Genomic DNA, 14564 nt, shown 5'->3' on the forward strand with positions numbered 1-14564 from the left:
TTTTTTCTGTAATTTGCATATATTGCAATGTAAAATAATTTCCAATTAATGGTGAAGCTAGGAGTAGTGTTAGGAGATCATGAGAAATACTGCAAGTTGAAGCAGTTTTAAATCCGTTTCCACTTCTGGTTTAACTTTTTCATTTGATTAGTAGAATAGCTCACATGATTACATTGTGCAACTTTTTAGGATTGTCTTGTGATTTATATTGTTGGACTCTAGTAACGTAATTCAATTTGTCTAAGCGTTTTAGTTTCTGGTCCTGGGATCCAGAAGAGGAGCGAAAGCGACAGGAACGATGGCAGCATGAACAGGAACGCTTGCTTCAAGTACTTTGCACTATTAAACTTCTTCCCACTATTGCTCACTTGTTTTTCAGTTGAATTGTCACTGTTGTCACACCTTGATCAGCACAGTTTGCTTCATACTGTTTTAATTTTAGTTTCAAAAATGAATATTTTATATTAACAAAAAATTAAATTTGGTTGAAGAGAAGGCTGAACACTTCAGAGAATTTAATAGGTTAAAATGTAAACAAAATTTAAATGTACTGTTTGAAATATTGTGGCCGAATTTATGTATAGCAAGAGTTTACCATGGTTTTTGTCACTTATTTTTGGAGAGGGAATTACAAACCCTAATAAGGGAATAGAAATGGTTAATTCTTAATTCGTGGAAAGTGCTTGTAAAACTTATTGTTTTGTCAAGCATATGAAAGACTAATTTTATATCTTAAAGGAGAAGAGTTAAATTTTGTGATAAAATTCAAGTGATTCTTTTGGTTTATGAAATGCCTTATCATGCTTCATAGTTTTAAACAACAGAATTTAATAAATGTATACTTCATGAAGACCTATGATCCATAAAAATACATTTGCCTTATTTGCTTTACTTTAGGTTAATTCAGTAACATGTATTATTCAGTATAGGATTTGTTTCTGGAGAAATGTTTTTTAAAATACAAAGGTAAAATATTGTGAGACAGCTTGTGGCTTACTGTGAGCGTGAGGTGTGGCTAGCCATCTGCACTTGCAAAGGCCTGAACTCCTTCATGGCTTTAGTTCTCAGTGCTGTGTTTTGCTTGTGTCAAATAGGGTTTTTGTCCAAAATGTGAATTTGTAAATCAGCTCTATATATAGTGGCTTTTCCTAATCAGCATGTATGCTGTGCCCAGATCATATTTATTGTTAGAGATGAGCTACATACTGAATCCCTGTTTATTTACATGTATATGAAAACAGCAAGAAGTTTTGTGGCACCTTCTAGACTAACAGATATTTTGGAGCAGAAGCTTTTGTGGGCCAAGACCCGCCTTGTCAGATAAGCGGGTCTTTGCCCACAAAAGCTCATGGTCCGAAACATGTGTTAGTCTAGAAGGTGCCACAGAACTTCTTGCTGTTTTTGAAGATACAGACTAACACGGCTGCCTCTCTGATGCATATATACAGCTTTCACTAACCCCAGCCCGTTCTAACTGCAGTTGTAAATTGTCTGTGACCTGAACCACCCTACTTGGATGGTAAGAGGTAGAAGAAAATGAGGATGAGGCTAGAAAAGGATATTAATGCCTCTTGCTCTTTAGAACTCAACTCATTTCCCCTGATTAACAGCTCACTAAGTGCTAGAATCTCTCCAAAACTTCTCTACAAATTCTGGGGGAAGGAAGAGTGAGAGGTTGACTGTCGTCTTTATTTTTGCATCAGCTGGGATTTTTACTTCTATCTTGCCTTAACCAGAACAGCAGTTCTGGGGTTCAGGAATAGTCACCAAATAGACACCACAGTCGTCTGCACTATCCTCTTCCTTTTGGAAGGGGCATGGTAATGAGCGAGGTTGGAAGATGCCAATGAGGTGCTGCCATGAATATGCAGTGTCTCATTAGCATAATGGTGGCCACGGAGATTCAAAAGTGCCACTTTTGAATTGCGTGCCGCCCATGTAGATGGGGGCCTTTCAAAAGAACCCCCCAGTCTTCGAAAGCCCCTTCATCCTAACACCAGATAGGAAGGAAGGGGCTTTCATAGACTTGAGAGGTCCTTTTGAAAGGCCCCCATCTATATAGGTGGCACGCGATTCGAAAGTGGCACATTCAAATCCCCGCAGCTGCTATTATGTTAATGAGGTGCTTTATATTCATGCAGCGCCTCATTAGCATCTTCTGACCTCTCTCATTACCATGCCCCTTCTGAAAGGAAGGGGCTAGCGTAGACGCAGCTCATGTGAGGTCTATATTTAAAGCACACAAAACATAAGCTGTGATGATTAATTGCTTTGATGGTTTTTCTTGAAAACTGTTACTACTTTTCATCCTAAACCTTGTGCATATGAGAACACTGCTTAAAAATAATTACTTTTTGTAGATTGTTGTTTGCAGTTGGTCTAATTTAAGACCAAGATAAACTTCATTATAAAGTAGCTTTTAGAAATTTCCTCTGTACAGCTTAGTAGTAAACAAGGAATTTAAGAATTGTGTGGGGCCAATTTCCTATCCTGGTTGAGTAAACATAGTGGCACTATTCTCCACCTGGAAAGAGAGAAGTTGAAACTTCCTCGTGTCACTCAACAGTGAACTAAAGAGTGCCAACATTGAGGGGCTCCAAACAAGTCTCAGTTGCCCTTTTTCCTAGCAAGAATGATGGCAACAGGAGAGAAGCTTGAGATGGAGGGTAATAAAAATACAGGCTTACATATTCAAGAAAGGATTGCTTTTGACCAGTGTGTCTTTTTTGAGCTAAGTCTCTTTTACCTCATACATTTTTATTTCTATTTGTTGTTTACTCCATTCCAAAATTAAGTCCTCATGAGATTAGGTGGAATAGATTGCATGGTTTAGCTGGTTATCAAATGGAAAACAAAAAAATTTCTTATGGGTCAGAATTTTCTACTTTTTCAGTATTTTTAATCTTTGTTTTTCACACAGTATTCTGAAGGGAAGGAGGACAGTGCAGAGAATAGTTTGGTTTGACTGTTCCAATGCAGGGAAACCAGTTTTGACACCACAGCATTTTAAAGAGCTTTTTATAAGATTCTCTTTTGATTCAGAACACATGCAAGGCTGGGGAGATTCAAGAAATAATCTCATCTGGAAAAAAAACCAACTGCTCAACTAATCATCATCTTATCCGCTTCAGACCTTTATACAGTGTCTGTTTATCTTATGAACCTACATGATTTTTCATCTTTCATTAAATTGTACTAGTGGCAGCTTATCTTTATTAGATTAGTGCCAAAGCTAATATTTTCAAAGCCCAGTTAAATTCAGAAGCTATTTTAGCCAAATGATTAATGCAAAGTCCATGTTTAAAATATATTAGAATGTTTTGATAGCTTTTCTTCTGAACTTCTCAGCTCTTCCTAAACTGTGATTATTTTTAAATGGTGCAAATTTCCTTTTGAACAGCATCAAGAATTTCAAAAATTCTTAACTAGTCAGACTTGGCATAGCACTTTGAGTGCTCCTAGAAGATAGCTAATGTGACTGCAGTGTTTAGAAAGGGCCCTAGAGCTGATCCTGGCAGTTAGACCATTGTCTAACATCAGTGTCAGGCAAATTAGTTGAAACTATAGTGAAGAGTAAAGTTCTCAGACATAGAGATGAAGATAACTTGTGGGGAAAAGTAGTTCTTTGAGATGCTCAGTAAGCATGTGGACGAGGGGGATGCAGTGGGTATAGTGTACTTAGATTTCCAGAAAGCCTTTAATAAGGTCTCTCACCAAAGGCTCCTAAGTAAAATAAGTTGTCATGGGATAAGAGGGAAGGTCCTCTCATTGGTTGAAAACTGGTTAAAAGACAGGAAACAAAGGGTCAGAATAAATCGTAAGTTTTCACAGTGGAGAGAGAGTGGTATGCCCCAAGGGTCTGTACTGGGATCAATCCTATTCAACCTATTTGTAAATGATCTGGAAAAAAGGGTAAACAGCAATGTGGCAAAATTTGGTGCTGATACTAAACTATTCAAAGTAGTTTAGAACAAACTAGACTGTGAAGAGCCTGAAAAAGATCTCTCAAAACTAAGTGATTGGACAACAAAATGGTGAATGAATTTAAATGTTGATACAGGTAAAGTAGCACATGATGGAAAAAATAATCCAACTGTACATGTGAAATGATGTGGACTAATTTAGCTATAACCACTTGAGAGAGTCATTGTGGATAGTTCTCTGAAAATTTCCGCTCAGTGTGCAGTCAAAACAAAGGCAAACAGAATGCTAGGAACCCTTGAAAAAGCGATAGAGAATATGACTGAGAATGTCTTATTGCTTCTACATAAATCCATGGTACATGCACATCTTGAATACTGCATACAGATGTGGTTGCCTCATCTCAAGAAAAGAAATACTGGCATTGCGAAAGATTCAGAAAAGGGCTACAAAAATGATTAAGGGTTTAGAATGAGTGCTATATAAAGAAAGATTTAAAAGACTGGGACTTTTCAGATATTGCAGAACATAAGCACTGCCTTATAATCATTACACTTAGAGATGAAAAAGAACCTTCTATTAAGTTTCCTATTGAATGGACTATATTGAAATTCCGTACAGGAGAGGTACAAGAAGGAGCAGGACAAGCTGAAAGAAGAATGGGAAAAAGCACAGAAGGAAGTTGAAGAGGAGGAGCGTAAATACTATGAGGAGGTATAACATTCTAAAGAAGCAAGTGTAAGAAGTGATTTTTCAGTTCCAGTGCAGGGTATCTTGCTTCTATGCATTTTAAAAATGTTTTGCTACTGGGAATGTGGCTTGCAGATTAACCCTTTTGACGAACCTTTACATGAGAGGATTTCCATTCTTGGCAATGGAAGTGTCCAGAAGCTCACTGTTACTGTAATTATTTTTTATTTTCATGCCTTTATGTCCTGTGCTCATGTCATTGCTTCCGCCTGCTTCAGTGGTACAGTTACCTTGGAAGATCTTTGTCTCTTACATTGTCTCATCTTATTGTCTTGTCATGTTCATTATAGATTTCTAATCATACTTTTATGTACTGTGTGTAGGCAGATTAATGTGGGATAATCAGTGCTTGAGTAGTAAATGGCATTTTCATGACCCTAATGAGAGGTGAAGCATCTCTCTAAATTCTCTTTGGATTTCTTATGCATCAGTCACCACACTGCCGTCAGGCATTATATAGAAAATAAGCAAATGTCATTTTTGGAAGTCTGTCTATGCTACAGATGCAATGACAGAGGAGTTTATGAAAGAGACGGCAGAAGAGTTTAGGCATTCCCAATATGAATACATATCTCAGGAAACACTACCAGCAACAGTCGTGACTTCACCAGTTTACCCCCTGTCACACAGTGGCCTTCATAATCTTATAATGGGGCTGGTAGGTGAAACTGGCTTGAGAAAATAGTGATGAAGACCTAGCAGATGATGTACTCTGGCTTTTGGAGGCCTAACAATGCTATAGGCAATACAGTGGCAGATGAAATTCAGTGTTGGCAAACTTAAAGAAATGAACATTGGAAGGAATAATTTCAGCTAATTTTGTAATAACTCTGTCCTCTTTGAATAATGGAATTGCAGTTAACACTGAAAAATATTACAATGCCATTATGTAAATTAGTAATACACCCTCTCTGGGAATAGTGTGTCCAGTTCTAGTTAACCCATCACAAAAAAAAAAAAGATACAGCATGAGTACATGGTGTTCAGAGAAAGCCAATGAAAATTATTAGTCATGATGCAAATTGAAAATTAAGGCAGTGTATGCACTACAGTATAAATCACTTTTAAGGGACTTAGCTCCACTTTTATAATGTGCCTGTTTTCACTGCAAATGTCATTAGGTAAATTTAAGGGCTGCTAAAGTTGACTTCTGCGCCCCACCCTTTTCATGAGGAGTAATCTGAAGTTTGAATTTAAAAGGTCAAATTAATGTGAGTGTGGAAACAGCGTTATTTTAAATTGCTGATATTGGCCTCCAGAATTATCCTACAGTGTCCCCAATGTGTCAGTTTTGGCTGCTTTCACCTCCACTGCTTTCCAGGTGTTCTGGAAGTAAGTAACAGGAAGCCTAGGAATTTGAATTCATTTTCTTTCTGGCCAGCCTGGCTGGCAGGCCTCATGAGTGAGAGCATCTGGCCATGAATTCTCAGAGTTCTCATGGTTGCAAAACAACCCCAGCCTGGAGCAATCAGGAGATCTAGGATCTCATTTTCGTGGGGGGGGTGGGGGGAGCCTGTGCTGAATAAACAGTGAACCAGCAAAAGAAATGAAGACAGGGACATTCAGTAGTGCTGGGTGAAAATTAAAAAGCTCAGGCAGGCGTACCAGAAGGTGAGAGAAGCTAGCAGGTGTCTGGGTCATCTCTTAAGACATGGTTTTATGAGCAGCTTGATGCCGTTTTGGGGAAGGACCCAACCACAGTTACGAAAAACTGCCTGGACTCTTCAGGAGAGACTGCTCAATTATTCCGTGAGAGCTGCAAAGATGAGGAGATGGAGCTGATGAAGAGGAGGAAGATGCTGAGAGAGTCAGTCAACAGGCGACTGAGGAAGTTTATCCATCCAGCAACCAGGACCTCTTTAGCACCCTGGAAACAGTCCCCTCATCCCAGGATGCTCAGGAGGGAAACAATGCTGGAGAGGACCCTTCTGGTGAGTATATTATTTTTTTAAACTGCTATAAGCAAGTTGTGGCTGGTTTGGGGTAAAGGGTTAATTCTGTTGAGCATATTTTTTAAACTGTTACAAGCAGGTTGCAGCTGGGGTGGGGTGGATCTATGCATCCGTAGACCAGGGCCCCTAGAACAGCTTGTTAATATTTCTGGGGATGGAGGTCTTATCCTTTCTGGAGATATCCATGAAGATGTCAGCCAGGTACTCTCTTATTTTTCTCACAGGGTTTTTGGGGAGGCCTGATTTATTCTGGTTTCCATGATAGCAAACCTTGCCATGCTAAACTACCAGTAAGTAATCTGGAATCATGGAATCACACAGCATTCTTCAAATTTCCCAGCCCTGTGCACACAGAGTATGAGCATATTTTCTTATTCACTCTGGCTACATCTACACTAGTCCCAAACTGTGAAATGGCCATTTCGAAGTTTACTAATGAAGCGCTGAAATGCATATTCAGCGCTTCATTAGCATGCGGGCGGCCGTGGCACTTCAGAATTGACACGGCGTATCCCGACGGGGCTTCTTTTCGAAAGGACCCTGCCTACTTCGAAGTCCCCTGCTCATGGGAATAAGGGGACTTCGAAGTAGGCAGGGTCCTTTTGAAAAGGAGCCCCATCGGGATGAGCTGCACGGCGGAGAGCCGCATCAATTTCGAAGCGCCACGGCTGGCCGCATGCTAATGAAGTGCTGAATATGCATTTCAGCACTTCATTAGTAAACTTCAAAATGGCCATTTGCCTGGCCATTTCGAAGTTTGGGGCTAGAGTAAGCACGGCCTCTGTTATTCAAGGAGGGTAGGGGGGCAGCCCCATAACATGTAAAGCGCAGAAAACAAATTTCTTGGATTCTCCTCTTAATCTGGTGTAGGGAAAAAGCCTTTAAAAACACAGAAAGCCTGCACTGGACATGCTGGTGTCTGGAAGCAAGGTCTGCACAGCCCAGCAGCTGCATGGTGGGGAGAAGAGGGTACGCCTGCCCAAAGTGAGATGGGTGGGGGGGCCCAGCCCTGCAGAATGTAAAGTGTGGAAAACAACCCTGTGCAGCTATGCAGTGGTGGTGTTGGGGTCAGAGGAGGGAGACCTGGAAAGCCTGCCAGCAGCATGCTGGGATGGGAGGGGACTTGGAGAGCCTGCCAGCCACATGGTGCTCTGGGGCAATCCTGGGAAATTTAAATGGCCAGGAAGCAGTGTGATAATGTTAAAGACACAAACTTTTATGAAACTTCCCATGCTTCTTTTTGCAACCTAGAAGAAGCATGGGAAGTTTCATAAAAGTTTGTGTCTTTAACATTATCACACTGCTTCCTGGCCATTTAAATTTCCCAGGATTGCCCCAGAGCAACATGTGGCTGGCAGGCTCTCCTAGTCCCCTCCCATCCCAGCATGCTGCTGGCAGGCTTTCCAGGTCTCCCTCCTCTGACCCCAACACCACCACTGCATAGCTGCACAGGGTTGTTTTCCACACTTTACATTCTGCAGGGCTGGGCCCCCCCACCCATCTCACTGTGGGCAGGCGTACCCTCTTCTCCCCACCATGCAGCTGCTGGGCTGTGCAGACCTTGCTTCCAGACACCAGCATGTCCAGTGCAGGCTTTCTGTGTTTTTAAAGGCTTTTTCCCTACACCAGATTAAGAGGAGAATCCAAGAAATTTGTTTTCTGCGCTTTACATGTTATAGGGCTGCCCCCCTACCCTCCTTGTTGTTGTTAGGCTCACCCCCTCCCCCATCACCACATGGCCGCTGGGTTGTGTGGACTCTGCTTCCAAACACTGGCATGTCCCGTGTGAGGTTTCAATGTGTTACTGACTGTCGTGCTGTCTCCCCTCCTCTTACTTGCCAGGATCTTTCCATGTCCTCAATAAAATGTTCTGGAGAAGATGTAGGGTCTGTTCTCTAGCAACTGAATCATTCTCAGGCTTAAGAAGCCAGAAATGACCTTGTAAAACAAAGGAAGCTGTGATTGTCAGAGACCCAGTCATTGTATGGCTCTATGCACTGTGTCACATTTAAAAATTGTGTCTAAATTTTGACCTTGACTGTCTTCAACAGGCAACACAAATGGGAGTGTGACTGGTGTTCCATCCCTGACCGTGGACAGGCTGGCTCTGATGTTCTGCAAGAAAAGAACAAAGCAGGACCTCGTCCTGCAACAGTAGCAAGAGGCCCAGAAGAAGCAAGTGCAAGTGGACATGGCAGTGGCAGCAAAGCATGCTCCAGTGTAGGATCCAGGGCCTGGCAGAGCTCCTGTCAGCTGTCAGGGAACAGACTGACATCCTTCAGTCCCTACTGGAACTACAGAGGGCCCCTCTCCACAGACTGAACGATTACATGGCCTCCTCACCATGCTCCCTGGCCTCCCCTCATCAGGGGGCCTAGAATGTGGGGGTGAGGGGAAGACAAAGACAGACTCACAGTTCATCCTCAGGACCTCTCCACACCACAGAAGGCTTACATTCCCCCACATGTGACAGCAGAATTCCATCTTTTTTCCACCTCTTAACCTTCAGCCCCTAAATAAAAGCAATGTAGGTGTGAAACCCACAGTGGTGTTTATTCGTTAACATGGGGTGGGATGCAGTTGGAGGTGCTTTCATAAAGGCCAAGCACACATCATTGGGGTTGGGGGGGTGTCACAATAGTTAAATGCAGCAGATTCATGTGGATGTCTGTTCATTCATAAAGCTGTTTTTCAAACATCCCTGATGTGCATTGCATCTGTGTGTGCTCTGCTGATTGCCTTCGTGTTTGGCTGTTCATAAACACTGTCCAAGGCATCTGCCTTTGAACCTCCAGCCTTGTTTGAAATTTTCCCCCTTTGCATCACAAATATCATGAAGAACACAGCAAGCCACAACCACGGCAGGGATTTTGGCTTCGCTGAGGTCCAAATGGGTCAGAAGGCATCTGAATCTGGCCTTTAAATGACCAAAGGCACATTCTACCACCATTCTGCACTTCCTCGGCCTGTAGTTGAAGTGTTCCTCACTGCAGTCCAGGGTCTCAGTGTATGACTTCATGATCCAAGCAAGCAGAGGGTAAGCAAGATTGTCCAGTAGTGCTATGGGCACCTCCATGACACCAGTCTTGACTTTTCTGGTGTGGGAAGCAACTTCTATCCTGGAGCTTTCCATAGGAGACCTGAATTTCTACAGATGCATGCAACGTGCACCTTTCCTGACCATCAGTGAAATTACCCTTGTGATCCACTACTATATGCAAACCCATGGAGAAGTACCCCTTGTGGTTTAAGTATTCTGAGGCCAGGTGGTCTGGGGCCAGGATGGGGATGTGCGTTCCATTTATCGCCCCACCACAATTTAGAAAAATCCCATAGCAGCAAAGCAGTCCACTATTTCCTAAGTGTTTCCCAGAATCATGGCCTTTTGCAGCAAAAGAGCATACATTGCCTTGGCTAACTGGATCACCACAGCCTCCACTATAGATCTGCCCACTCAAAATTGATTTCCCTCTGACCAGAAGCTGACTGGGGTTACTAACTTCCATGGAGCAATTGTCACTTGCTTGTGAATTGTGAAAGCAGGTCTCATTTTCGTGTCACACTGCTGCAGGGTGTGGGACAGCAAATCACAAAATTCCGTGAAAGTGGCCTTGCACATGTGGAAGTGTTGCAGCCACTGGTGATAGTCCCATACACGCGAAAGGATGTGGTCCCACCAGTGTGTGCTGATTTCATGACTCCAGAATTAGCTCTCCACTGAATGCAATGCAGCCAGTAGATCTGCATTCCTGATCTCCAGTCCTTCAGCGTGATCCAAATCAAGGTCAACATCCTCCTTATCCTCTCACTCACCTTGTCTAATAAGATGCTGCAAGTCACTTTTTGAAGTGGCCATAACAAACTGTGTAATGGCTCTAAGCTGCTCAAGATCCATGCTAACTCCCTGTAACAGCAAGTGTTGGGGCAGACTTTTGAGAAGTGGTGTGAGAATTCCTTGGGCCATTTGTTTTCAATCAGAAGTGGTGGGGTGTGGGGCGGGAAGGGTAATAATTCACTTTGGGATGATGTCAGATACCTGCAACCACGTGCGCCGTATTTTTTCCCATAACACAGGCACAAAGAAACAGAATGCATTGGGGCTGCAGGAGCTGTGGGATAGGTACCCACAGTGCACTGCTGACAAGTTGATCCTAGCAAAGGTAATGGAGACACACAATGTTAACTTTCTGGACATGTATGAACACTCGATGTCGACTTTGTAAAATGTAGTGGTAAAAAGTTGACCTTAATAAATTTGAGTCTATTTCAAATGTAGATGTAGCCTGAGAAAAGGAGATACATTTAACAGACTATACATCTGCTGTTAAAAATACCCTGCTATTCGATGTTGAGTCAGGTAACTTCATATTGCAACCCCAGCAACACTGAAAATCAGGCCACTTACCGAGGTATCTAAATATGTATTTTTAAGCCTCACTTTATACTCCTGCTTTTGAAGATCTTGTGCTGTGTTCCTTTGGCAAGCTTCATATTTAAATCTCTCCTCTTCCTGCTTTCATCTCTTTTTTTAAGGAGCGCAAGATAATTGAGGATACTATTGTTCCATTCACTGTTTCTTCAAGCTCTGCTGGACCCCTCTCCCCTTCTTGTTCTGGCAGTGAAGGAAACAGGGCAATGGTGAGTGTCTGACAGAATTTGAGTGTAAACTTGGTGTTAAATTCACCTTTACTGCCTCATTTTTATTATGTTAACATGGTAACAGCTTTCAAATATCTGAAAGGTTGCTACAAGGAGGAGGGAGAAAAATTATTCTTAATTTCTGATGGTCGGGTAAGAAGCAATGGGCTTAAATTTCTACAAGAGACATGTAGGTTAGACATTAGGAAAAACTTCCTGTCAGCGTGGCTAAACACTGGAATAAATTGGCAAGAGAGGTTGTGGAGTTTAAGAGCAGATTAGACAAACACCTGTCAAGGATGATCTAGATGGTGCTTGGTCCTGCCATGAGTGCAGGGGACTTGTCTTGATGACATTGTTACCAAAAATTCGGTCTGCCTAGCTGAGAGCCAATAACAACTAGACAGGGATAAGGAAGATTACTTTATTTCTGCAGAAAGAGAGGAGAGCCAAGCACCTTGGTACAAAGACTCTCCCTGGATACAGAGCTGAAGGTCTTGTTATACAAACATCGAGATAAACTATAGCTAAGCTAACTACTGCAAGTTCTCATAACGACGTTTCTCTACACAAGCAAAAGCAAGCACAGGAAAAAACTGCTTAAGGGCTAGTTTCAGCCGCTTCTGTGAGTACTGGGGGGTGTAGTTCAGAAGTTTAAGGTGCTGTGTACGTGACCTGCGCGCTCTTATACAATGGCTGCTATTTGGAGATAGCTGCAAGCTGCCCAGACCGAACTTTTCTGTGACAACATCTCAGGGTCCCTTGCAGTTGTAGTATTCTGTTTCTGCGATTCTATGTTCAGTATAAAGTTAGATCATTCCCTAAAGAGCAGTAGAATCTAGGAATGGCATGAAAGGCAATTTGTTTCATGAAACATCCCATCTTATTTTTAAAACCACTTCTCAATTAGCGTAATTCATTTTAACTGATGTTTAATGTCCAGTTATAAGCTTCTCAGCACTATATAAATGTGTAAATATAGTGTATTATTGTTAAAACTGAGCCAAATGCCAATGCAAGCTACCATCATGCCATATGAGGTGAGAGCAGGGTTAAAGTAAAAGGGGCCAGAAGTTGCACAGCTCCCCATTAACAGCAGGTTGAGTGTACCTCCTCTTCCCCATCTTCATGGCTGCCTTATTACTGCCCCTCAGCTTCGTCTGGTGCAGACAGAAGTCACCCTTGTGTTTCAATCTACTTTGACTAGGCAAAGGCTTAGAAAATCTAAAATTTGCCTTTTGAACATGGGACCACTTATATCTAGAGCAAGATGGAAATAAGATACTGTGGTTCCTGATGCACCCAGTGCCCCACTGGAGAATATATTTTACGGAAGGTTAGCCTGACACATTCAGCTAGGCCATAGTCCCCACTGTCCTAAACAAGGTGCTGTTACTATAAAACAGCTTGCTGTAAAATTGTAATAGAGGCAAGGCACAATTTGTTTTTTATCTCATTGGGGGTTGGCAAGATCAACACTTTAATCGCCACACATGGCTTTGGCCTGAGATAGCTACTTTAAGGCAAAGGGTAATGAGTTCTCCCTCTGTTAGAATTTTACAGCTAGGTACATAGGTGATTCATGGTAGTACTTGGGAGGTGCATTGCTTCCCCTGTGTCCCTGACAAAATTTTAATTGCTAAATGGGATGGCCTTACATGTCCCCCTTCTTGGCCCTCTGAGTGGCTGCCCTTGCACTCCATCTGCTGCAGAAACTAGCCACCCTTGGCTAGACTAGCTAACTTGAATTTGCTGTGCTACTATTAAAAATACCGTTTTGGGCAATGGAGATAGTTGTGGAGGGGGGAGGGCCTGACTAAGTTACAGTAGCTTCCCTGGGCTGCACAGATTCTCCACAGTGCTGTGGACCCACCTAACGTGTCCCTTACACCAAGACTTGACGTTGTCTTCAAAAGGCAGCTTTACGACTACCTACCACAGTACCTGTGCTGGGGTGCTGCTCCAATGGCTGGTTACAGGGTTTTCATTACTCCTTTATGTGATTGTGGCCCTTTTGCAAGGCATAGAGAGGCCACATTGATGGGCGAGGAGCACATTTCTGGTATATGACAGCTATCGAGAATAGCTATGTTTTGACTTCTGGGAGACTAGAAAAGTCTAGCTTGTAGTTGTTGGTTAAACTCTGAGCCACTGCGAGACTTCTTCTCTTTTTGTTCTAATGGAGAAGAGAATCAGCATTTGTCATCCTGAAGACTCTCTGCTAGTACATTTCATTTGTTACTGTGTTTTGGTGCTGACAACCACAGTCTACTTAATCACTCTGTGTCTCGGGTTATGAGCTGTGTGAATAAATACTCCGATTGGCACCACATACGGTTTTGTGTTGAATAAATAATGTGCTCTTCAAAGAGGAAACCCCCTTCCATAATTTCCTTGTTCCAAGCTCAGTATAATCATGTTAATTTTTTTTCCTGAGCACCGTCCCAATCAAATCCACGGTCAGTGTCAATAAGGCCAAATAACTTTCATATTTTGTAACAGTTCATTTTTCCTTGAAGGCATTTCCTATATGTATGGCAAACTCAGTGTGCTCGGAGGTACAGGCTGTGCTGTTCTCATGCATGTTCTGATGTTGGGTTCAGGTGAAGGTCTTCACTGTTAACTCACTTTTTTGTAGACTGTGATGGAATTGAGTAACTCTCAAGAGGAAGGCAAACAAAAGGAAATTGAAAGACACGAAAAATTAGCTTGGGAGCAGGAGGTTGCATCGCTAGCAAACAACAAGAAAAGTGAGCCATGCCCGGAGAAGAAAAGGTATGAGTTAAATCAAGATATTTGAGACACATGAATGTGCCTGTAAAGTTGTCCTCTGGGCACACTGCAGAATTGTTCTATGTATTGTGCCCAGATCAGGGTGTGGAAGTGCTTGTAACCTCCCTTCCTATGTATTATACAGCCATCCTGGCCTGCAATCCACCCTGAGCTGTTCTTCACCTCTTCCCATCTATAATCAAATCCAGAGATCCCTCATACTTACCAGACTTCCAAAAGCCATTTTTAGGTCCCTTTTTTCTACTAGAAAGATACAAAGAGATGTATCAATTTTTATATTTTTAAAACAACATTTGGCTATCTTTTTCCTTGCTTTTACCTCCTCTCAGTTGCTTAATTTTTTTCCCAGTGTCTTTTCCACCTTCACCTTTCATCTTCTCACCTCTCTCCCCCTCTTTCCATCCCACTCTTGAAACCCTCTGTGATAGTCCTTTTCTGTTTCTCTGTGATCCCTTTCCAAGGCCAGAAGGAAAATTTGTGCTCTGCTAGTCTGATCTCCTGCACTGCAGA

At 42.3% G+C, this 14564-nt stretch overlaps 1 protein-coding gene across 8 annotated transcripts in view; it reads left to right on the forward strand.

The window, feature by feature from the left end:
• LIMCH1 (LIM and calponin homology domains 1) overlaps positions 1-14564 on the forward strand; it is a 308724-nt gene that overhangs the window by 262040 nt on the left and 32120 nt on the right. For all 8 annotated transcript variants that reach the window (XM_074992680.1, XM_074992679.1, XM_074992678.1 and 5 more), the window contains 4 exons: positions 246-329; positions 4543-4635; positions 11157-11261; positions 13900-14036. In XM_074992680.1, the coding sequence (XP_074848781.1) occupies positions 246-329; positions 4543-4635; positions 11157-11261; positions 13900-14036 (419 nt within the window). The remainder of the gene's footprint in view (positions 1-245; positions 330-4542; positions 4636-11156; positions 11262-13899; positions 14037-14564) is intronic.

Source organism: Carettochelys insculpta, chromosome 4 (assembly GCF_033958435.1).
Source record: "Carettochelys insculpta isolate YL-2023 chromosome 4, ASM3395843v1, whole genome shotgun sequence".
NCBI lineage: Eukaryota > Metazoa > Chordata > Testudines > Carettochelyidae > Carettochelys > Carettochelys insculpta.